Source organism: Rhinolophus sinicus, chromosome 13 (genome assembly GCF_057876585.1).
Source record: "Rhinolophus sinicus isolate RSI-liver-muscle chromosome 13, RSI-T2T, whole genome shotgun sequence".
Classification (NCBI taxonomy): Eukaryota; Metazoa; Chordata; class Mammalia; order Chiroptera; family Rhinolophidae; genus Rhinolophus; species Rhinolophus sinicus.
This window is the reverse complement of record NC_142513.1, coordinates 60,446,181-60,470,691: the sequence shown is the minus strand read 5'-3', so window position 1 is coordinate 60,470,691 and position 24,511 is coordinate 60,446,181. Positions and strand designations below refer to the sequence as shown.

General features: G+C 50.2%; 1 protein-coding gene across 9 annotated transcripts; it reads left to right on the top strand.

Annotated features, from left to right (window-relative positions):
• Nucleotides 1–64: 64 nt before the first annotated feature.
• Nucleotides 65–24,511, top strand: FSD2 (fibronectin type III and SPRY domain containing 2). Of its 9 annotated transcripts, none has more exons than XM_074318323.1 (16): nt 65–203; nt 664–855; nt 2,439–2,619; nt 3,577–3,711; nt 8,485–9,205; nt 9,347–9,442; nt 10,980–11,210; nt 12,170–12,192; nt 13,173–13,294; nt 14,567–14,722; nt 16,516–16,650; nt 17,388–17,538; nt 18,451–18,584; nt 20,380–20,512; nt 21,989–22,165; nt 24,032–24,511. In XM_074318323.1, exons 5-16 carry the CDS (start codon nt 8,564–8,566, stop codon nt 24,282–24,284), a joined length of 2,253 nt encoding a protein of 750 aa, XP_074174424.1. In that variant the 5' UTR covers nt 65–203; nt 664–855; nt 2,439–2,619; nt 3,577–3,711; nt 8,485–8,563; the 3' UTR covers nt 24,285–24,511. The 9 variants fall into 9 exon arrangements, with proteins under 9 accessions (XP_074174424.1, XP_088645591.1, XP_074174426.1 ...); XM_074318325.1 differs by having other exon boundaries at nt 90–317; nt 3,535–3,711; XM_074318326.1 differs by having other exon boundaries at nt 90–424; nt 3,535–3,711.

The following is a 24,511-nucleotide window of genomic DNA, read 5'->3' as shown; positions in this document are numbered from 1 at the left end:
TGCCGGGGCCTGGCCTCCTCGCAGCCCCCGCTACAGGAGCGTCCACGCCGCGACATTTTTCGCTGGACCGTCATCGCGTCAGTGCCCCACGACCGCCCCTCCGGCACTTTTGATTGGCGGTCAGCGCTGGAGGCTTCCAGAGGCTTCCGGGATTGGCCGCGTGACAGAGGGAGGGTCCGCGACAACCAATGAAAAGGCCAAAGGTCTGCCTGGGACCCAGCCCTGGGAGTCAATCACTGTCGCAACGTCCCCTGGAGTCCTGGAATTCCCACTCTTGCCTCACCTTTAATACCTTTGTACTTACTGACGTGGGAAAGGTATTTGTGAAACAAGTTACTGTGAGCTCTTGAGAATCGGGCCCCAGCTGATAACTTCTTCTGTCGTCAGGGCCCTAGTGAATTCATCATTCCTGCTCTCAAGGAAGGTACACAACTTGTTGGAGAGAGCAAACATTAAATTAAACAGAAGTTATGTATTGAGACCCTCTAAGCGCAAGCACTGGGTACGAGCCACACATTTAGTATCAATTCAACAAGCTTTTATGGAGGGTCTGCTGTGTGCCTGTTTGGGGGCGGGGCAGGGACGGAGAGGGGGGCCATACAAAAAGGTAACTGTCCTCAAAGCATATTTAATTAAAACCTATCTGCTGACTCTTCATTTTAGAACTAAGAAAACATACCCACCCAGAAAAGAAACTTCACACGATACAGAGACACTCCAGCTAACCAAGACCCCTTGACTATTGAAGACCTGTTTAAGGAAATCGGGAAATCTAGTTTGCGTGTGAGGATGGAGCCTAGGGTGGAGCTGGACCTGTTATCAACGGGGAACAAGACAGCCCTGCTCTGTGCCCAGGTGTGTACCTCCTGCTAGCGCCCATCCTGTGAGTGCCCTGAGCGGTGTGGGGGGTGGGGAGGGGAGATGCCCAGGGAGCCACCAGGAGCCTCGCACCAAAACCAGGCTGTGCGGGCTTGATTCAGGAACCAGTGAGGGAGCTTTGCATGGTTTGTGAGCTGGGACAGCCTGGAATCAGATTTGCACTTGCTGTTATGCCCAAGGTAAAACAACAACAAATACCCACCAAACAAAACAGGACCCGGCTGAAACTATGGTCAGGGCATGTCTCCCCCTTGAAGGTGATCCCAAGGCATCTAGGTCTAGAGTTGCATCTGTCTGAAGGTCCCCCCCACTTTCATACCTGTGTGGGACTGTGGGCCTTGGACTCAGAACTGCTGCTCTCGCTGTCACTCAGTCCCTCTTGGAGAGAGAACCTTTCAGCTGAAGTGATTTATTTTTCCTCAGACTATTTTTTACTGCGTATATTACTTTAGCTAATATGATTTACTTATAATTCTTTAGTAGTCTGTTTAAATCTCTTTTAAAATATTTATAGCATGTCTTTTTACTGTATTTGTTTTATACTTTATCTTTTCTAGTAGTTTTTCTAATTTAGTAGTTTTTCTAATTCATTTCCTTTTTCAAAATGAAGGTAGCAGACTTTCTAATTATAATTATTTTCTAATTTGTGTGTATGAGAGGGGGATAAGTTTGTAAATTCTTAGGGAAAAAAAAAAGGGAAAATAGACAAACCTAATAATTGTTACCAGGATGCACGACTGGTTTAGATTCACTTTTGTAGTATTTGCTTATTTCTAAGCCAAATACCATATATTATTTTACCATGAAAAAGAAAGATTTTTAAAAAATTAATAAAAGGTACATGTAATTGTTATGAAAATAGACACTATCAACGATATAAAGAAAAAAGTAAAATAACTCAAAAGAAATAACCCTCTCACATACGTACTCGTACATACGTGATTATATTGTAATCATATGTTGCATACTCTTTTTCTACTTTCAGTATATTGTGGGCATTTCCACATTTAAAAAAGCGGCATCTACATCATTCTTAATAACTTCCAATATTGAATTGACCATATTGTGATTTAATTTAATGACTTCCCCACGATGGACATAGATTTATTTCAATTTTCGGCCTGTGTAGCCGATGCTGTGATGAACATTCTTGTACACACATCTTTGCATAATTTTTTCTTTCAACTCTTTTTGCTTTAGACATTTTATTTTGCTTCTAATTTTTTACTTCCTGGGTGCCCTGTAGTAATGGTATCTTAAAAATGAGGTTTTGATTGAGGACCCAAAAAACAATACATATAAAATTCTGAGATCAAATCACCATCTGCAGACTTTGAAAGGAAATGATCCAGAGCCTGATTCATGGTCTCAGCTGAATGAAGAAAATAAAAAGGGATCAGAAAATAAAAAGAGGATGTTTGGAAGGGAAACTGGTGGTGTGATTTCTTTGGAGAGAGCTGTTGTTGGACTTGGGGGAGGTTTGGAAGTCCCACACTACCCCCAGCTCAGTGAGGGGTCTTCAAAGGGACCCGTCTGAGAGCTTGCTGTCTTTCCTGCAGGTGGGCCAGTGGTGGCCTGAGGCACAAGGTTTGGTTGCTTTGGTGGCAGAGCCAGCGGAGGTGGCCACATTGGGACATCTGCATCCCAGAGTTTGCTTCCCAGGATGTGGATGTGGGCCAGCAGGAAGCCAAAGCCACCAAGGAGTCACCTAGACGCTGCCTCCGAAAGCCAGCTGCGTGGGTGAGGAGACCTCCTTTGAGAGACCTTGGGCTTTGAGAGACCTCCCCACCAGGGCTTAGGGGAGGACCCCCGCCCCTCCGGGAATAGAGAGGTTCTCAGCCTGGTTGTGAGAACTTCAGGGGCAAGGGCTCCATAATGGGAAACTCCAGAAATACAGAAGCTCAGATTCATGAAAGGGAGCGGGAGAGAGGGAAAGACAGCTCTAAGCATCTATCCGCCCCAGAGCCTGCAGTTAGCTCCCACTGTGACAGCAACTCAAATGGGAGCTGTCTGATGCTGCTCTAGCGTCCAAACCAGCAGCTCAGGGAGGCGGTCTGGGTGGGGAGAAGAGGCCCCTCGTTCCTCCTGTCCAAGGGAAGGCTTCCAGCGCGAGAGGCCCAAGCTGGGGAGGGGAGAAGATTTTGATGCTGGCTAAACTCAGTGTGACTTTTTGATTAATATATTGAATCATACATTTAATTACTGAATGGGGCCTATGCCTTCAAGTGCCACTACGACTGCGTGTGGCAGAGGAGGGAGCAGAAAGTCATGGGGCTGCTGGATTTTTATCCAGAGTGGGCAATGTGTCCACCCCGAGTAAACGTTAAAGGAATGATGGAAGAACAAAATTAGGTTGCATTCGATTGCCTTTAGAGTTGTGGTTTTTCAACGCACTTTGGAAAAAGACCCTTAGCCCAGGGGGAAGGTGGACAGTGTGAGGGCTCTCAGAAGTCCTTTGTGTGTCGCTGGCGGCCCTCTGTACACGACTAACCATCAAGTCCCTCGGTGGAACCAAAGGACTCAAATCCCCACAGTCAGAAGTAACTCGGGACAGCATGTGACCTGTGCTGGTGACACTTGAGCAGAAGTGGCAGGACAGCCTGGGCAGGTCTATATTTGGGCTTTCACTCATAGCAGGCCTGTTGCTATTTGCAGCTGGAGCCAGCTCGTGTTTCCATCGCCTTTCCCCCATTGCAGAGCCCTGGTGTAAAAGAGGCAGGGGCAGCCTGCGGGCACGCAGAGGTCACAGAGGGAAAACCGGGGTGCAGTTTTCTAGCGGTTATCCACAGCCTCAGCGTTCAAAGAGGAGTTCATGGACCCTGAAATTAGCAGGCAAGTTTTTATATAGTCATATTCTTCTCATGCAAATCGTATTACTGAAACCCAGTAACTTTATGCCACAGTGTTAATGCAATATCTTTCCTTTAGGTGCGAAGAGATAGCATCGTGAATTGCAGATGTATAAATTACAGTAAACGGTGTGAATGTTTCCTGTGCCGCCTGTAGCAGGGGAGTCTCCTTTACTGAATGTGGTGTTGGTACGGGGTGTGAAAGCCTCTGATGTAGGTAGAGAGGCTGGTGATTGCTGCCATGTGTCTTGCGGTTATTTTTAGTGCAGGGGCCTATTTGCTAAAACAGTTTGGAACCCTAAATGTGCCCGCTGACAAATCATAATCCCATGCTTTGATTTGAACACTGAAAAACATTGTTATCATTTTTCACTTGTTATGCATACTTTCTTCTCCCATAGAAAGTTTTAAGGTTTGGACTGTGTCTGTAAAGCTGATTTGAACCATTTTGTGTACCGGGCCCAACAGCTCACACTTTAAAGCAGGTTTCTTTCACTGTGGCTCAGGAGTTGCTAGGTGCTACATGGGTGAGCTTCTAAAATTATATGTAAAACTGTTTATGCCCTTATGGGCTCACTTTTGGGAGAGAATTCACAGCTTTCAGTGGCGTCTCAGAGGCACCTGTGACCCATAAAAGGTTAAACAGCATTTTTGGGGGTGACTTTTCTAATTAAAGCACAGGGACACACCTCCCATATAAGACTTGCAAAAGTCTTTTTATTTTTAATGGCAGCCTGTGGTGTAGAGTAGAAGCTATTTAGCTAATATAGTCATTATAGATTGATTTCTTGCTTCATTTCTGTAAGTCTCAGTTTCATCATTTATAAAATGATCATTTATTATTAATGTTCCTTTCTCCCCAAATTCTGGATATTTTGCTAAGAAACTGAAAGAGTCTGGGTGTTGAAGGGAAAGTGAGTGTCAGCTGTGGGAGTATGTTGCAGAATTCCTTTTTGATGTGAGCTCCCAGGGCAGTTTCACTTCAGAAGGCAAATGCTGGCTGGAAAAACATGTTCTTATTAGCACTTGTGCTCGGTGATTTCCGGTCTTCCTGTTTGTGGAACAATTCAAGTTGGCGTTTCACAGTCCAGCTTCTGGTTGAAAGAATTTCTCTTGATGATTTATTGGTCCAACAGAATTCTGCTTTTCTCCCTTTTGGCAGCACGTGGAAATGTGTTACTTTCAGTGGGCCACTCCGCGGTGTGTGGTCGGTGTGGTTTAGTGGACAGCTGTGTCCACGTCCAGCTCTTCACCTGCCTGGCTATGTGTCCTGCACCCAGCACAGAGCTTGAAACAGAGTAGCCCAGATCGAGCCGTGTGAAATGAAACAGGCCCTTTGCCCTCACAGGAACTCAGTTTTGCTGTCCTAAAATCGGACACTGGAATTAGATGTTCTCCAAGGGATGCTGCATCCCTAGAATTTTACTGCTGTGCCTGGGCCTATTGGGAGCTCTTGCGGTAAGAAGCGGCGATCTCATAGCCAGTGTCTGTGCCTGGCTGCCCTGCTTTGGTGCCTTCTCCCACCTCCAGCTGTTTTCAAGGGACAGAGTGAGCCCCACAGTAGTCACTGTGACTTGTTACTTTCTGACCCTGGTCCTCAGCCTCCGTGAGTGACCAGGTGGGAGGGGCTGAGGTCCACACAATAGTACTAATACTAGCAATAATAACAACAGCAGCTGACATTTATTGAGAACTTACCCCACGCTGCCATGCCAGAGCCCATGCAGGCGTTAATGGTGAGGCATTGTTTCTGTGCAGTGGGGTTACTCTTTTTCCCCCAGCTGTGTTGAGATGTGATTGACACATCACAATGTGAAAGTTTAAGGTAAAACGTGATGATTTGATACACGGAACTCGTGTGAAATGATCACCACAATAGTGTAGTTACCTCCATGGCTTCACATGATTACGCTTTTTCAGTTGTGGGGAGAAGAGGTGCCCTACTTCACGTGAGGCCACATTTCTCCACCCCTAAAGCAGGTGAGGACACGCCAGGGCCTAAAGGTGGGCAGGGTTCTTAGGAGAGGCCCCCAAAAGAACATCTGGCCTCTAGGATCTTCCTGAGTCACGGATGTTGGGGAGGCAAAGCACTAGCCACGGAGCCACTTGCTTTGTGATACTGCCTCTGGAAGGGACCTGCATTTGTCCCTTCCCCGCACCCAGTGGGTGGGCCAGGGCCCCACGGGCCTGCTGGTGGTCCAGGACACACTGGTCTGCTCCCTTGTCTGTCAGTCCTGCGTGGGGCTTGGTGGTGGGACTCGGCCTCAGCAGACGTTACTGAAGTGGTGTTTACCACCCTCTCCCGAAGGAAGAGTTGGGAACATCAGAGAAGGGCACTGAAGACTTTCTGAACCCCAAGTGTAATGTGCCCCGTCTTGGAGTCTCAGGAGTAGTTTCCTTACGGAGATCCAGACCCCAGAAGCCAGGTGTATGTGTGGCATGGGGTGAGGATAGCAGAGTCTGTCCCCTAGTGGCTGCTGGAAGTCTGCGGCTGTGGTGCTGACAGAGGAGGTGGGCAAACAGCACCCTGTGGGAACCTCTGAATGAAGGAGGGAAGAGAGGAGGTCCCCCGGGGCTCCCCAGGCTGGGTCTGTCCCCACGTGGTCAGAGGAGACTGGGCGGTTCTTGTCTTTTTGTCTTGCCATCAGCGAGAGCCGGGGTGAGCCCCCCGAGGGATGTGTCAGGGACTTCCTAGGAGGGGTATAGTCACAGTGAAATTCGGGGAGTGATACTTGGTGCAGAGTCCCAGACAGAGGTGGCCCACCAGGTTAAGTGCAGGGCAGGTCTCCATCATTGGATCAAACCTTCCTAAAACGGAGCCAGCTGTGGGACAAGGGCAGTCCTCTGCTGCCCTCGTCACCGCCCGTAGCCTTTCCCTGTGGCTCACAGGACAGACCAGAGGGCATGGGGACAGGCAGAGGAACCTGGCTGGCTGTCCCCAGGAGTGAGAGGGAGGTCTGGACCACTGGGGCAAAGTGTCGTCTCTGCCCAGACTTGAACAAGGGCCGAGTTCTTTTCCCCGAGGGAAGACATGGGTAGAAAAGCTGAGCAATCCTTGGTCTGTGCAGATAGAGGCTGAAGAACAGGGATAAAAAGGGAGCCTCTGATAGGAAGATCCAGGGAGGAGATTGGGGTCTAGGCAAATCAGTTCAGGACATCACAGGCATCCAGGCCAGAGTGCAGAGAGGCTGAGCTGAAGACAGTGGCTTCTCTGGAGTCTGCCAAGCCAGCTGGGCCTCCAGGCACCTTCTAGTGTGGTCTGTGGACGCCATCAGGCTTGTGGCCTGGGAGACCGGTTGGAGCAGACACCAAGGTGGGAAAAGCAAGGGGCCATGAGCGCCATCTGGTGGTGCCGAGTTGGAAGTGACTGGGGAAGACAACTGCTTCTCTACACCTCTCTGCCTCTGCTTGGGGCAGAGGTTAGGGCCACAGACAAGGATTTGGAGCTGGGAGCAGCGAGGGGCACATGGGAGCCGTGAGAGTGGACGAGAACACCTGGAGCAGGTGGAGAGTGAAAGGAAGGAGGATGGAAGCCTGGGGAATGGCAGTGTGAAGAGCAGCCCAGGGGAGGGACTCAGCAGAGCGCTGAGCCGTCAGTGGCCCAGCAGGAGGTCACAGCTGAGCAGGGGGACAAGGGAGGGTCAACAAGATCGAATGGCCCCAAGCAGTCAAGAGAGCGCAGGGCAGTGTCCCCGGGTTTCACAGTTAAGCCAGCAGAAAATGTGCCATCAAAAGTGGAAGTAGTGGGAAGGCAATTGAGAGGCTTTTTTTTTTTTTTAAATAGCTTTGGGATATGAAAAGGACATTGTGTCAGCAGAGGTGACAAAGTGCAGTCCCTCAGTGCAGAAAGATAAGCAAAGCTGATAGGAGAAGCCACTGAACCTGACTTCTGTGCACAAGTACAACTTGTGCAGAGCACGTAGGAGACAGACAGCTGGCTGCTGGCTCTGAGCGCACAGTGGGGACTCAGGGGAGCTGTTTAGATCGTAAGAGTTACAGCTGGGGGAAAAGTGCTAAACTATATCTTAAAATTTTCTTTGCTTTTGTTATTTTCTTCAAGACCTAGTTCACATGTATCATGTTGGAATAGTTTAATAATATTAGTTTTTGTGGTTTTTTTAAGGATTCAGTTTACCACCATTTTTTTTTAAAGGGGGTCTTAGGAACTGGGTTGTGGTAATGGCTGCATAAATAACTCGAGGTAGTTACTGAAAGTGGTTGCATTGCGCACTTAAAGCAGGTGGATTATATGGTATATAAAGTATATTCCAGTAAAGTTATTTTTAAAAAGATACTAGGGAATAAGATAAGCAGCTCACATAATTCCTGGTTTTATGTAGGAATGTGTTGTTGGTGAAATATTTGTGCAGGTTATTACCGTGGTGCAACCATTCCAGTGCATGGAAATTGAGGCCAGTGTTTGGACATCAGCTGTACCTGTTTGTGACTTGTGCAGTTAATTGGGAAAAGAAAACAAAAATGAACCCTGCTTCTCTAAACAAAAAGGTCATCTTTTTTGTGTGTGTGGATCGGTGGTCTTCAAACTTTTTTGCTTGTGAGTCCCCTTAGAACATTTACGTTATCTAACACTCCTCCAGTAGAAAGCAAATCTTTCTTTACAGATGGTTCCAAGTGAAACCACCCCTGAGCTGCCTGGATGATTTTTAAAACTTGTGAATGAGTTGAGCCCAATCTAATGACCACCTCCTGCAGTGACCTCAGAAATCGAGTTTTTTTTCCTCTTTCTGTGTTCTAGGACCCAGGATATCCACTATTAACCATCCAGGAAGGATCCTTTTAGTGCACAGGTGCTGCCCTGGGCTTCCAGAGCGCCTATGGAGGAGGAAGCTGGGGGGGCACCGGAGCTGGACAGGTCTCAAGCCCCCAGGGACTTCCACTTCTATCCCATGGATCTGTATGACACTGAAGATAGACTGCCAATCTTCCCGGAAGAAAGCCGTCGGAGGAGAAGAGACGTCCCAGCTGAAACAACCAGTGAGCCAAGAGGAGCAGCAAAAGGAAAGCCTCAGAGACACTTTGAAGGGGAAGTGGATGAACTTGTCCGTTTATACGGACTTGAAGATGACCATGAATTAGGGGATGAGTTTGTTGATGAAAACACGCCGAGAATAGAGGTTTCGGAGTCTCCTCCTTACGTGATGGCGAGGAGAGAGCCAGCCAGGGAGCAGAGAGACTGGAGACTTACTGGGGAGGCAGCCGAGGCCGAGGCCCTGGGCTTCGGAGGCTGGGGCTCGGAGGGCCAGTGCCAGGACCTGCGGGAAGCCTACAGGTACACACACGGCCGTGCCAGCGAGGAGTATGAGTGCTACGTCATCCCGGAGGAGGAGGACGAGGAAGAAGCTGCCGACGTCTTCTGTGTCACGTGCAGAACTCCAGTAAGAGCGTTGGACAAGGCTTTTGATGAACACAAAGAGCACGAGGTGACCCCACTCAGTAAAGCACTGGAAAACGCCAAGGTAAGGTCTTCTTGGTTCTTCTTTCTCGAAATTACATCTACACCTCAAGTACGTGTGCAGGGAATCAATCTCAAATGCCTTCTGCAAAAGAGGGAGAAAAGATGCAGCATTAATGTCTTCTTGTGATCTTCTGTTTGATAGGATGAAATTCACAAAAACATGTACAGATTGGAAAAGCAGATTATCGAGATGGAAAATTTTGCAAGTCACTTAGAGGAGGTTTTTATCACCGTGGAGGTAAGAGTGGCTTGATGAGCCTGTCAGACTCACGTTGCTTCCAGCAGTGGCTGGGGCAGCAGCTGTGTCCGGTATGAGTCAGACAGTCTGTTTCCTTAGAACGTGGTGTCACGGCTGCCCCTCTCCCTTCACCCTTCCCTCTGCCCTCCCACAGCACCTTGGGCATACACTGCCTGGAACCCATTACCTGTCAGCGTTCCTTGCAGAACTCCAAGCTTTCAGTGGGGAGGCTGTATCTTTTGCAACTTTATGTCCCCAGTCGTTCCACAAGGCAGGACTCTTTCATGGGCCAGCCTTAACAAGGCTTTGCAAGACCTCATCTTGTCATCCATAAGTCTTCTTTTCCTCAGCCATAATCTATTTCTCATAATGTTAAGTTTCTGTGTCTGTCCCCAAACGCATCACAGCCCCCTGGCTGTGCCCAGTATGCAGTATACCCCTGTGATGCCATCCAGATGAGGCAGACCAGAACTGAGGGCTAGGGGGCTTCCCCTCTCCCCTCCCTTTATGTGGATGCTCTACTTCTATTAATGCAGCCTCAGCCTGAACCAACAGGAGCCCCTTGTATGAATTAACTACGATTAGGTCCCTTCCCATGAAGCTAGACCTTCTTCACCCCCAGCCTTAAAAGGGAGGAGAGCTACTGCACTAATCCTCTAGAGAAGGGACAAGCCCTTCCTCTTCCAGCCAGGACAAAACTCCCTACACTCTGAACTGCCAGCTCACTCTCAGACCAGAGTATCTTCACCTCAGTGAGGACCCTGAGCTCTTGCTTTTACACTCACCATGAGGGAGTCATCTACTGGTTTTCCCTCTCTCCCACCATTCTGAGCAAGCCTTACACACAGTAGGTGCTCAGTAAACAGCCCCTGCATGATCAGTCCGAGCCTCTTCGGAAATGTCTCTATTATCTGATGAGGGTGACATCAGTGAGAACCCACAGGGCTCCCCTGGGCTTCCAAGCTAAGTAATGGAGCCCAGGCGTTGACAGCTCTAGTCAGTATCTCTCATCCCCTGGGCTCCAGGAGTGAGTCCTGTCAGGCCTCCTCCTGCCTTCCTGCTCCCTGTCTGGCCACCGCCCGTATTCCGCTTCCCTTTCACCTTTCTCTTAGCTGATAGGAGGATCTGTGTGGCCCTGGTGTTTGTATAATCCAAGCATCAGGGGGTGGAGGTGAGGCTCATGGGGTGTTGAGAGCTCAGGAGGGAAAGACAGGTGCAAATCTTCACGTTCAAGTCCAAGATTCCAGTGGTAGGATGACTCATCACTCATAATCTCTTTGGTCCGTTGTCATGGTGATGGGAGGTGGCTAAAACAGATGTGTGGTGGGGACGAGGACGGCAGAAGGCTGCGAGGAGAAAAAGCAGTACTTTTGGAATTAAGATTATCCCAGGGTTCTAGCTGGAGACCCCTGGTCCTAGCCCTTCCCAAATCCACCCCAGCACCCTGGCAGAAGGGAAGACGACAGGGGGAGACTGAAATAGCTCTGGGCGGACACCACTTGTACCGAAGTGATGATTGAGGGCCACTGTCTTGCAGGAGAATTTTGGAAGACAAGAACAAAACTTTGAGTCCCATTACAACGAGATCTTGGAAACGCTTGCTCAAAAATACGAAGAAAAAATACAAGCTCTAGGGAACAAAAAGAAAGAGAAACTGGAAGCCTTATATGGACAGCTGGTCAGCTGTGGAGAAAACCTGGATACCTGTAAAGAACTGATGGAAACAATAGAGGAGATGTGTCATGAAGAGAAGGTTGATTTCATAAAGGTCAGTAAGGAAGTAAAATGAAATAATGAACTGAAATGGCAGTTCCTGCCTGGGCAGGTTCCATTGTCCCCTCTGCCTGGAGATGTTGGAATTGGCTTTTATGGTGAGCGTCTGTTTGATGCCACAGATGCTCATGACGGTGAGATTGTCACCATGCGTGGCCAGGCAGGCTCACCCACAGCTTACCCCTCCCTCCACCGTAGCTCAGATAGCACCTGAGTGTCTGTTCCTCTATCCTGGTTACCTAGAGATCTGTCCCCTCTGCCCGGAGCCGAGCAAGCCCCCATGCAGCTGGCCTGTGGGAATTTCAGTCTCTCAGTCCCCTTTCTTCATGAGGCCCCACAGGACCAAGAGGTTCCTGATTGCCACATATGGCCCCCACATTGAGCAAGCCCCATCATGGCCCCTTGGAGCCCACCAGCCCCACCTTCTAGCCATGCTTGGGGTGAGGGATCTGTGACCGAAGCCGGGAAGCAAGTTGGCGGGCCCCAGTAGAGCCCTCAGTGCTCAGCCCTTTTGAACCAGTGGTCCCTCGTTGTCCCACGATCCCACTGTATCTCGAGACACGCTCCGAAAGGTGGAGAGCATGATATATGTGAAGATGTCCTTCTGTTATTTATGAGGGTGAGAAATTGGAAACAACCGGTACGTCCAACAGAAGAACAGTTACGTAAACGATGGAGTTCCCATTCAATGAGCTTGCACATAGCCTTTCTGATTGATGGTCCCAAAGACCATTTGTAACACGCAAAGTGGTTGTGTGACGCTGGTGGGATAAAAGCAGTAGTTATGGAAGAATCTGTGCAGGCTTTGTAAGAGTGGTTTTGTTAGTGTGGGATAAGGCTGATTCCCCCACCCCCAGTTTCCAAGTTTTTTAATGTGTTTATATTACTATATAGTTTGAAAAAGAAATTTATTTCCAAAATGAACTTCATATTTTCTCCTTTTCTCCTTTTTAGGATGCTGTGGCTATGGCTGACAGGTAATACTTTTGTTCTGACACGTATTTTCTTTTGTTCCTTATACCTCTAGATATCTAAACATACTCAGTTCTCCTTGGTTTATACTCCCAGTTCCAGCTCTTGTGTCTGTTCCCAAGATTAAATAGCACTAACGTCAGAACGACAGTGAGGTCACAAGGACCCTCTGACAGCAAACCTCAGAATCTTAGGTCTGGAAGGGAGGGAGCATGTAGTGAGGCCCAGCCAGCAAGCCCACAGTCAGGTCGCCTCCACGAGCCCTTCATTTCACCAGGAGGAGCCGGGATCCAGAGGGTGTCCCCAGGGTCCCCCAGCTGTGCCGGGACCTAGACTGCGCTTTGCAGAAAGTACAACGTCATAGAGTCAGACAGGAGTTCAAGTCCTGCTTCCCCCATGACCTTGGGTGTCCAACAAGTCTCAGACCCACGTTTCCTTATCTATGCAAGGGGTTGTTTTGCGGGAGTGGAATCTGTCTGTAAAGCAGCATGATCACTGAAGCTTAATAATGTGAGGGCTAAGAACATGGGTGGTGGCCAAAGACAGTCCTGGTTTCAAATTCTGCCCCTTCCACTTCCACATCCTGTGACTGCCCGGAAGCGAGTGTAAGATGACCCAGGACCCCAGTCCGTGGTCCCCAAGCTGAGGGCACTTGCCCTGTGGAGAGGAAGCCCCACAGCCGGGCTGGGGGAGGCATGGGGGGTGGGGGACCTTGCAGGTCAGCATCTGAGGGCTGTCAGAGGTGGTGGATCTGGGCCTTGTGGGTACATGGCCCCCACCCCCGCTCTCTGACATGGCCACGCCTTCCTCTCCCTGCTAATGCACACCAGTCCTGCCCGTGACTCCTGGGAGAGCAGCCAGGAGCACGTTAAGGAGATAAAAGTTCTGCCAAGCTCTCGTTACGTGTTCCTAGTGGCGCGGCACAGTAGCTGGGCCCTGGGAGGCTGCCCCTCCATCCTTACTAGTGTGCTGTTTACACCAACAGACTCCGAAACTTCCTGGAAACAAAAACAGACGTGGAAATCTCTGCGCAGCCTGCCCTGGAAGACCAGAGCCTGGACTTCTCCGACGTGGAGCAGCTGCTGGGCTCCATCAACACCATCCCAGGTGCACGTCCCCCCCACCACACCCCCAGCGCAGACCGCACAGCACATTCCGGTTTTCTGAGCTTTGCGTTAGAAACTCTGATGGCTACAGAATCCTACAGATTTGGAAACAGGTGTCATTCGGCCTTACTTCATGTTTTTGTCATTGTGGCTTATAAGGGTGAGGCCAGAGGCTGACCTCCCGGAGGTCAGCGCCCACCCTCCCTGTCCAGAGTGCTGACATCTGGCCCGGGGCAGCCTCGAAACAGTTTTTGTTTGTAGCCTGTCCAGCTTCATAATCTGCTCTCCTAATTTACACCAAATAAGGAGCCTGAATTTTATTTTCTTGATTACCATATTGGTTAAGAGATGAGCTTTGGAATCCTATGGAGTTGGAGAGAATCCCAACTTTGCCACTTCCTAGCTGTGTGACCCAAGACAACTTCCCTAACCTCTCTGAGCCTTGGTTTCCTTGTCCATAAAATGGACCTGAGAAAATGCCTTGTGGGGACAGGGTGAGAATTAAATGAGGAACTGTATGTATGTCCCATCACATGGTGCCAGGTAGCTCTCAAAAATATTACTGTGATTACTTATTTCTGAGAATAATTCTAGAAATCAGCTCTTTTGCATGGCTCACCTTCCTTTCCTCACCAACACCCAACAATATTGTGAACAATATTATATATATCCTTTCAGGTTTTTTCTTTACATAGATTTTTTAAAGATAAAAATGGAATCATTCTGTTCTGTAATCTGCTTCTTTTAGCAAAACAATTATGATGCATATTTTTCTCACATTGATAAATTCTCCTACAACATGGTTTTCTTAATCCTCAGCTGTTGGATGTTTCTAGGTTTTTCACCATCGTAAACCATACTAGAATGAATGTCCTCAGTCATAAATCTTGGGGGCCATTCTTAGACTCACTGAAGGCGGCAGTGCTGGGGTCCTCACTGTCCCCCCCTTTCGGATGGCATGGAAGGGTCAGCGGACCCATATCTAGTGCAGGACTTGCAAACCATACCCCAGTCTGAGCAGCTGTCAACAATCCCTTCTCCCCAAGCTCACATGGGTTGGTCAAAGCAGGAATGGACGAACTGGCTATTGCCTGTCAGTTCCTGGTTGGGAGGTTTGGCCTCCTATCCTTGTTCACTCTGGGCTGCTTTGCCCATTTCCCAAGCCCATGGGTACACTGGGGGGTCAGGGGCCCTGGAAAAGGGGCCATCCCCACCCCACGCCTCTACTGAAGCCTCCTCATTAGTGGTGTTTTTCTCCCTTTCCCTTTTCTAGCTCCTTCTGCCCCAGTGATAAACCCACAGGCCCCCAACTCAGCCACGGGGTCCTCGGTCCGAGTGTGCTGGAGCTTATACTCTGATGACACCGTGGAGAGCTACCAGCTGTCCTACCGGCCAGTGCGGGACAGCTCGCCTGGGAAGGACCCAGCAGGTGAGGCGCTGCCAGGAACACGGCTCCGGAATGCCTGAGGCCCCTCAGAGACGCTGGCCCTGCCTTCCGGGCCGCTGGGAAGGTGGGAATGGGGAGAATCTGCTCTCCCGGCTCCTTGGAGCTGTCGCCACCTGGGAATTATCCAGAGCATGGGGTGCCGGCAGCTGTGCATGGCAGAACAGGCTAGAAAGGCAAGTTGGGCCTGACTGAGGGGGTACCATGAGGCCAGGCTGAGGTTTCTGGGGCGTATCTGCACCGACAGATCATCTGCCCTTGAGATGAGTCTCTGACTGCACTGTGTGCAGGAAGGTGGGGACGCCCCTCACTGAGGAAGCCCGGTGGGCTCATGGGTTCTGTCAGGTCCCGGCATGTGAGGGCAGGCTGGCTCGCCTCAGAGCAGCCCTGCGCTGGGAGAAACTGGAGGGTTAGTTTGCAGACCCCTATGAGGGGTGAGGGCAGCTGCTGATCTGACCCACATTTCAGACTGAGCCAGCTCTTGAGAGTGGCACCCACTGTGGGACCCTCTCGGCCCAGCCTCTTCCCAGGGAAATGGAACTGACCTGCCTGGGGTGAGAGCTGGGGTAGCTGGCTCCCGCGCCCCCCCCCCCCCCACATAATAGATAAGTTATTCTCCTGCTGAGGGGGGAGGGTCAGGCAGCAGAGGAGCCCAGCTGAGTGTCTGAAGGAATCAGGGATCAGGGCCAGTCTGGCAGAGCCTGTCCTGTGTGCATGTGGTCAGAGTGAGATTGCTGGTAAGGGACTTAGAGATTTCCATTTTATGGATGAAGAAACTGAGACCCAGAGAGAAATGAGCTGTCCATGGGGACACCGTGAGTTATGGCAAAACCAGGACGAGAATCAAGCCCACAGGCTCCCTACTTACTGCTCTGTTTATCGTACCCAGTCGTGCAGGTGGAGGGTTCTCTGTGCTGGAGGTGAGGGTGGTTTTTCTGCCCAGGGACCAGGAAAGGAAGGAAATTATTGAGAAAAGTGAGAGTAAGGTTAAGCAATGATAAGGGAGGGCAACAGCAGTCAGAGTAAGAACTATAAAGGGCATGGAGGGGTAAAGGGAGGTTGGGGACCAAGTCAGATCTGATTAATCACTGTTTATGCCATGAATCACCCTGTTGGCACCCTCTGCAGACACACAGGAGAAGCTGTTGTGTTGGGGCTGTGTCATGGCAATCTAAGATCTTTTAAATGGGCCCCTTTATTATAAGGGAACTGGTATCAGAGGGTGGATTAATGAGTTACCACTGCCTTTCAGGAATCTGGGGATGTTTGCGGGTACAGCAGTTGGCTTTCGCTCCATAACAGCACCCCTACACACACCGGCACACCACTTTGGCTTAAAATGACAAACATTTACTATTTCTTATAATTCTGTGAGATGGGTGGACAGTTCTTCTGGTCTGGGCCAGCTTGGATAGGGCTGGATGGTCAAGCGTGGCCTTGCTCGTGTAGCTGGGGCCCAAGCCGTGGTGGGGCCTCTGTCCACGTGTCTCATGCTCCAGGAAGCTGACGCCATTCCCAGCAGCAGAGGACAAGCCCCTGTGCTCACTTCCCGAGCCTCGGCTTGCATCATGTTTGCTGTTGTCCCGTGAGCTGAGCAAGTCACATGGCTAAGCCCAGCCTCTTTCTTCAAAGTCACATGGCAAAGGGCATGCATAGAGGAGTGGGAGGAATTTGTGGCCAGCTTTGTAATCTGCAACGGGGAGATGCAGCGCAGTGACTTCAGAACCACTTGGCCTATTTTAGGGTTGAATTCCAGTCTTTTCTTTTTTTTTCCTCAGAGTTTACAATGACCGTCAAAGAAACATACTGCTTAGTGATAAACCTTGTGCCAAATACCCAGTATGAATTTTGGGTCACAGCTCAGAACAGGGCTGGTGTCAGCCCCGCCAGTGAGTGTGCAGTGTACATGACAGGTAATGGGGCCACTTGTTTCTGTAGCAGGATCTTCATTCAATGGGACACAGGAGTCACAGCTTTGTTGAAATGGCAGGGCTCTTGATTACATTTGGACAGACAGAAACAGCTGTGTATTATTTTCTTTCATGCAATATAGCAAATCTACATGCCTGGAATGGCAGGGATATTTTCTCCTTGTTGGTCTCAAACTGTCCAAAAGTACTGCTCTCGGTCACAGGGCTTTGGAACCTTTCAACTGTCCTCACTCCAGGAATAGCTGAAAGGGAGTCCCTGGCGTCTCGGTGCGATTGGCTGCTGTGACAGAGCACTACACACGGGGCGGCTTACAAACAACAGACATTTATTTCTCCCGGTTCCGGGGGCTGGAAGTCCAAGACACCGACAGATTCCGTGTCTGGTGAAAGCCCTTTCTGGTCCAGAGGCAGCAGTCTTTTTGCTGTGTCCTCACCGGGAGGAAAGGGGTGACGGCATTCTCTATACAAGTCCCCTCTACCCACATGACCCAGTCACCTCCCAAAGACTCCAAATGCCATCACATCGGGAACTGGGGTTCAACATGAATGGGGTGAGGCGGGCGTGGGCACACAAACGTTTCGTCTGTGGCACTGGTTTGCTTTTTCTTGCCCTGGAGTGTCTTGTGAGAAGAGAGTAGTTGTGGTATCGTCCATGCTCTGGATAAAGCGACTAGATATGGGCAGAACGGTTGTTCACCTCTCCCTTCCCCTTTGTTCAGCGCCTTCTCCCCCCGTTATAAAGAGCAAAGAGATACGGAGCTGCGAGGACGCCGCGCTGATCTGCTGGGAGTCTGGGAACCTGAACCCTGTGGACTCGTACACAGTGGAGCTGATCCAGGCGGAGACGCCGGAAGCCTCAGGCGTAACTGAGTGAGTCCCAGGGGTCGTGTGCTGGGCGCGACAGGCCTCACACCTGACACAGTGACACAGCTCAGGAAATGCATGGCGTCTGGAGAGGAGCTCAGAGTTTGTGACACACAGGAACCTGCATTTCAGGTTGCTTAGCTTTCGTGAAGTAGCAGGAATGCTGCTACTGAAGGTGAAGGATGAGGGAACGAGAAGTGAATAAATGGTTAAACCTCAGGTTTGCGTTTTTAGCCCAACTGCGGTTTATCATTCATTCATTCATTCATTCATTCATTCATTCATTCATTCAACAAGTATTGAGGGCCCAGGTGGTGCCAGGTGGTGTGCCTGCATTCTGGTGAATGAGACAGACAGATCCCCTGCCCTTGAGCTGACAGTTGAGTGGGGAAAACAGATAAAAAAACAAGAAAACAAAGGCATAAAACACACATTGCTATGAAGGAGAAAGGAATGTAATGAAACAGAATGGTGGTAGAGGTGGGGACCTGCTCTGGATAGAGTGGGTGTTTAAAGTGAGACCTGAACACATGGGGAGGACTGAGGCCTGAGAATAGGGGGTACAGGGACGCCCCTAGGCAGCAGTGAGCTTGACACGCAGGAGGAACTAAAAGACCCACTTTGTTGGAATTGAAGGGGCAGAGGAAAAATGGCATGAGGCAAAAACAAGAGATTTGAGTTCAATGTACAGAGAATATCGTGTCCATGCAGAAGGCTGTCTGGGGGCTCACGTTCACGCTGGCTGGTGGAGAGCTGGAGGGGTTCCCAGGCAGATGAGGGCTCGGTGACCTCGAGGGCCTACAGGTCCTCAGCTGTGAGTCTCCGGCTGTGTACAGTGGAGCAAACATGGGTGACCCCTGATTTGAAGGGAGGCCGGGTGCGTGGGCCCGTGGTGACCGCGACTCTGCTTCCCCCCAGGTCTGTGGTGGGCATCCCCTCCTGCGAGGCCCTGGTGCAGCTGCAGCCGCGGCGGACCTACACGATCTACGTGCGTGCCCTCAACGTGGGGGGCCCCAGCGCCAGGGGCGAGCCCGCCACCATCCACACGACAGGTCTGTGCCCCGGGCCACACGCTCTGGGACCCACGTGGCCAGTGTGGCACACTCAGTGCTACCGTGATTTCAGTGGAAAATACGTAAATGTTCATAGATAGGAACACATGGCAAGTTGGGCTGGGAAGGGGCGCAGGGGTAGCCCCATTTTACAGGTGGGGAGGCTGGAGGCCCAAACCACACAGCGCTTTCTGTCTGAGCAAGCATCAGAACCCAAGGTTTTCTCCACGCCCTCAGGTGGACTGGAGGCTTGTCTCAGTGAACCTGGGAGACACACCTCACACAGGCTGAACACCAGCCCTGGGGCGGGGTCTTTATGAAGTTGCAGGAAGAGCCATTGCCTGTGGCTTCTCTCCCTGTCGCCGCATTTGATCCAACTGATTTCTGGTTGCCCACCTCCTCCCAGGCCCTGTCTTGCTCTAGTGGGTACCCACAGGCCTAAGTCCAGGTCCTCCCCCTTTTCATTGGCCATCGTCATGTCATAGAATTGTCACATCTCATGTCTAGGCCTTGAGTCAGCAGGGACACCACTAGAGACATTCTGTACACCTCCTGCTGTCCCAGCACTGCGCTGGCTCTGGGTGCTGAGCTTTGCCAAAGTGCGCCGAAGCCAGCGGGCTCTTCCCACCCTCCCAGAGCAAGTCCAGTTCAGGCCGGCCAACTGGGTGGCCTGCAGATGAGAAGCAGAGGCAGGGAGCCTGGGCGCAGGGAGCCTGGGCCTGGGCTCGGGAGACAACGCCCCCTTGACTGGGATCTTTCACGGAGGGACATTGTCATTTTGTCCTCGTTCCCAACGCCAGAAGGAGAGGTCTGTGGTTAGTTCCTACTTACATGCCTTCCATACAGAAGGGAAAACCGGTTAAGTAGCCGCCTAAGGTTGGGGTGTTAGTGCTGGGATCAGGACTCAGCCTTTTCTTCCATATTGTGCCGGTGCCCTCTGGTTGGCTGGCTGGCACTCCTCATATCCTGTACTGACTTGCTGTTTTGAAATGTCAAAGTCTGGCTATTGCAGTGAAAGATGAGAGCGAAAGGTACAGCCAGCTCTTGATTGTACAGCTGTCTCTGAATTAGTTTGTTCAAATAATTTTTAAGACTGTATGTGTGAAAAACTCAGATGAACTTGAATCAGCAAAAAGCATAGATTCAAAGTGGTCCCTGTTTGGGGCTAGAGAGTGGCAGTGCGGGCCATACGTGTGTCGGCTGCAAGGTGGGAATCTGCTGCTTCTCACCAGTCCGCTCAGATGACGAATCACATTTCCAGCAGCATCAGATTGTGAAAATAACTGTGAACAGCTTGATGCTGACGCTTGAACTAAGGTTTGAGACAACGAGAAGTGACAGAATGGGAACTTAAGAAAAGAATTCGGCCAAGAGACAATAATGGAGAATGAGTTACTATGTTCCTAAATAATGGATAGTTTTTACTAAAAAATGTTTTATTAAATGTATTCTGTACCACATTTTGCTGAGCTTTGCTTTAACCATGATGTTGGGATGGCTGTAATCGCCTTCCTTCTCCCCCACCGCCCTAATTGGAAGTTGGATGTTGGATTTTGCTAACCTTTAACAAATTGGTCATAAAGAAGCCCCTCAGTTCCTTTTCCCTGTAGGTTAGAAATACCGGCCGCTGTGGAGGCATTGACAGCCTCTAGAATCAGAGGGCTTGGGGTTCAAATTGGAGTTCAGGCAACTAAGCCCGCGATGTGCAGCGCTCCCTGCGCCCGCGTGGCGGCGATGCTGAGTAAGCCGGGGACTGACTGGCTGCGGATGGATCTCTGGGTTTGCTCCCCTGCAGGCAGCTACTTCCGCCTGAACCAGCACACCTGCCATCCCTGGCTGACCATTTCTGAAGACGGGCTGAGAGCTGTACGAGGCGAGAGGAAAACCCCCGCAAAGGAGCCGCCCCCCAGAAACACCCGCTTTTCCAGGTAGATACTGTACCCAGCGCTCATTAGAACATTCTTTGAACCTCCCTAATACACACTGTTATTTGCGTAAAATTGGGTTAGGACAGAAGCATGCTTGAAGGGGGACAGAAGTCTCAGAAATGAAGGGCTGGGGGCCTGGTGGAGGAGAGGCTGGTGCCGGCAGAAGACACGAGGTCCCTGAGGTCCAGCCCTGCGCTGCCTGAGCTGGAGGAGTCAGACTAGGAAGCCGTGGCATGAGGGGCACAGTGTCGGGCTGTGGGAGAAAGAAACTAGGCCCCCCATCTCCCCGTGCTTACTAGTCTGGTGCTCTGTCTCCCACATGGGAAACCTTATTTCAAAACTCGTGGTGAAGTGGCGATGGAGTGAACCCATGGGAAATCGCCGGGGAAGGTGGTGATTGTGCTGGCGTGTGACCTGCGCGGGGTTGGTCCATCAAAGACGGCTCTGTCGAGATCTGCTATTTCCAGACTTGTACTCCATTAATGTTGAAACGATTTATTTATACCTTCTATCCAAAGACTGAAGGAAGACTTAAAATAAGAGGCAAATACCCAGCACGAAATAGGACACTCAAGGCAGAAGGAACTGAAGGACACAGATAGGTGAACGTCAAGGGCTGGTTCCATTTCCACGATTCAGCATGAAACGTGGCTCGCAGCCTCCCAGTACTCAGCACAAACAGAAGTCTTGGGTGGATTCCAGAGCCAGGAGGATCTTCTGAGGGAGAAAAGGGACTCGGCCGTGGGGGCCGGAAAGGCCACTGGTGGAAAACTGCAGCCTCCTGCCGGTTCCTGGGCTGTCCCCGCAGCTGGCTCTTCCGGACACTGGCTGCCTTCCTTCCGGCCTGTTACTGCGTGTGTGTGAGGCGCCTGCGTGGTGCACGTGGGAATCACCTACCACAGTGGAAAACAACTTCATCCTTCCGCACCTCTGCCCGTTCAGCCCAGGGTTGGGGGCATGGAGAGGAGGAAGAAGCAGGAGAGTTCTTACCGGGGTTAGAAAACAAAAGTCAGCTGAGCTATTCTTACGGGCTTTACCCAACGATTCCTGCAGTGGGCAGCACCCATGGGACAGACAGCAAGGGGCTCCGCGGAGCTCGGCAGAGGGAAACACTCCACTTCCCTGGACTGCTGAGTCCTGGGAGATTTCAACCCCATTCCTTGTTTTAGATGAACAAGTGAACCGAACCTTTATTTTGGTTACTAAGAAGCCCAATCCTTTTAAAAAGCACACAGACCCTGTTCTGTTGGTTTGTGTCCCCCTCTCCCAGTACCCACAGTGCAGTGACCTTCTACCTTCAGCATCAGTCAGGTGAGCATGGAGGGCTGAGGGTGTGCGCTTTACAAGTGAGGTGCTCACAGCACCCATCGCCCCGCAGATACACTACCGACTGACCACCCCAAGTTGGCATCACGCACCTGCACAGCCAGGCTTGGGTCACCCCAAGTCACACGCATTCCCACTTTCTCCAACCAGGTGTGTTGCTGTCATGGGGAATCTAATTCCGGTCCGCGGGCGCCACTACTGGGAGGTGGAGGTGGACGAGCATTTGGACTACACAGTGGGTGTGGCCTTTGCTGACGTCCCTAAGCAGGAGGACCTGGGGACGAACGGCCTGTCCTGGTGCATGAGGCACACATGGGCATCACCCAGGTAAAGTCCAGGCGGGATACCCAAGCCAAAATCCGCTTTTGAGAGAACAGAGGGGGGGGGTGTTTCACTAGCAAAAACTAAGGCTACAGTATGTGGTAGAAACTTTCTAAGATATTTCAGGACTCGTTTCCAGCCCCCTTCCCTGAGGCCCAGGTGAGAAGGGAAAGAGCAGCTGTGGGGGCTTTTCTTTCAGATGAAAACAGCTAACGTTCATGGAGACTGTTCTATACTCTTACACGTACTGTCTCGTTTGCTTGTCACCACTGTATTGTCCCCTTTCCCAAATAAGCAAGCTACACCTCACAGCAGCTAGGTAACCCACCCAGCACAGATCAGAGCTGGATTCAAACCCAGGCGTTCTGGCTCCAGAGTCAGCTGAGCCGATGGTGTTTCATCTGTGCTCGGCGTCGGTGTTACGAAATGGATAGTTTGATCGGAAGCCCTGATTCCGTCTTTTTAAGTAATTGTGGGCAGAGGCTTAATGGGTATGGCTGACTGCTCTGCTTCTGCTAAGCACTTGCTCTACACACAGGGTAGCTCCACAAAGCAGAGAAAATCCCGGGAGGCTCAGGCCAAGGGACGTTTTCAGACTTAGAAGGCCCTGGTTGCAGCCTCCTTTCATCTCAAACATTGCCCGAGAAATGAACCACACCTTTCCCAGCACACGACCTGTGCAGCCTCTGACCATCATTGGCTTGTGAGTCGTTAACAGCCCTTTGGGTGCTATGTCCGAGCCTCCATGGTGGCTGGTTAAACGTTATTTGTCATGCGCAGCTGCGAGTGGGAAGACTAGCTTTCCCCTGTGAAGTATTTAGACTTTAGTGAACTCCACTGAACCTAAGACCCAGTTTGGGGAAGGCAAGAAATACTGTGCACTAGAAATCAAAGTCTCCTCTCCTAGAAAGGTAAGAACAAGGGGCAGAGCAAAACTGGGGGAGCATAAAGGGAATCTGTGTAGTGGGAGGGGTGAGGGGAGAGGAGACGGGAGTAGTAGGGACATGAGATAGAATAAAACAGGAAGGGCAGAAAGCCGAGCACTAGAGCAGAAGTTTCTTGCAGCCTCATCTTGGAAAGATGTATGACAGAATTACGAGTAGACGATGAGGGTAAGGTATCCTAGCTCATTTGTACTTTTTGATTCAGTCTTAGACTACTGGTGGTGAGGGAAGGGCTCATTTAGCTACTGGTGGCTGCCTAGTTAAGAAAAGCAGACGAGGGGAAGATGGATGAACTGGGATGGAGATAGACCAGCTGGCTCTGACACACTTCGATTGTGTCCTACCAGTCGTGTGGACCAGCACGCTGGCACAGAGCTCGTCAGACATCTGTGGTAGCAGCGTCAGGAAATCCATGGCTGGTGTTGACTTCAGCCATTTTCCAAAGCACAGTGTGGTGAAAGGGTGGCGGAGCTACACGACACGGAATGGTGCCAGGCCCGGATGCCCTGCTCGGTTTGAAACGCTAAGCATTGGGTGCCTTGGAGCACGGGCACAGATTATACCGAAAGGCACATTTTGTTACGTGAAAGACCATGAGGCTCCCTGTTCCAAATCTATTACGAAGGATTTACTCACCTGAACCTTAAATTCCAAAATTCTAAAACATGTTCTATTTCTATACAAATTTTGATGCAGTGAGTTTATGGTATTGTAAGTTTCTTAGGAAAAGAGGTTGCACTTAGTTTAAAAGTATAACTTTCTGAAGACAAATTTTAGAAAAGAGATTTAGTTTTGGAAACAGCCTGTTACTTTGGTAGTCATTTAATAACAATTATAGGAGTATTTGAATAAAATTACCATAAAATGTTCTGTAAATAACCCATCTACAGAATTTCTAAAGATTTGTTATATCACATTCAATTTTCAGGCATAAGTATGAATTTCTACACAACAAGATGACTCCAGATATAAGAATAACAGTTTCCCCAAGGAAGATTGGCATTCTGTTAGACTATGAAAATTCAAAATTGTCATTTTTCAACGTGGACATTTCTCAGCATCTATACACATTTAGTTGTCACCTTCACCAATTTGTACATCCCTGTTTTTCTTTGGAAAAGCCTGGGTGTCTAAAGATACATAATGGCATTTCAATGCCAAAGCATGTCACTTTCTACTAGACCGTCCTGATGCCAGCTCCCTGTCTGTCTGCTGCAGCTACCCCTCTGTTACCCACGCCTCAGCCGGCTGACCTCGGCATTCAGGCACCCAGCAGCACTTAGGGCTCGTGTTATCACCTCACGGGGTTCTAGTACCTGTACACCTGTGGCTGTTAGTCATTACCGGGCCCGCTGTCAAGTGAGGGTTCAGACTAAATAAATGATCTCCAAGGTCTTTCATACTGTCA

Excerpts from the sequence above, each read along its gene's own strand:
- FSD2 (XM_074318323.1), top strand. The coding sequence starts at position 8,564 with ATGGAGGAGGAAGCTGGGGGGGCACCGGAGCTGGACAGGTCTCAAGCC. Across the intron at positions 11,211-12,169 it reads AGAAGGTTGATTTCATAAAG|GATGCTGTGGCTATGGCTGA; the intron begins GTCAGTAAGGAA and ends TCTCCTTTTTAG. Across the intron at positions 14,723-16,515 it reads GCCTGGGAAGGACCCAGCAG|AGTTTACAATGACCGTCAAA; the intron begins GTGAGGCGCTGC and ends TTTTTTCCTCAG.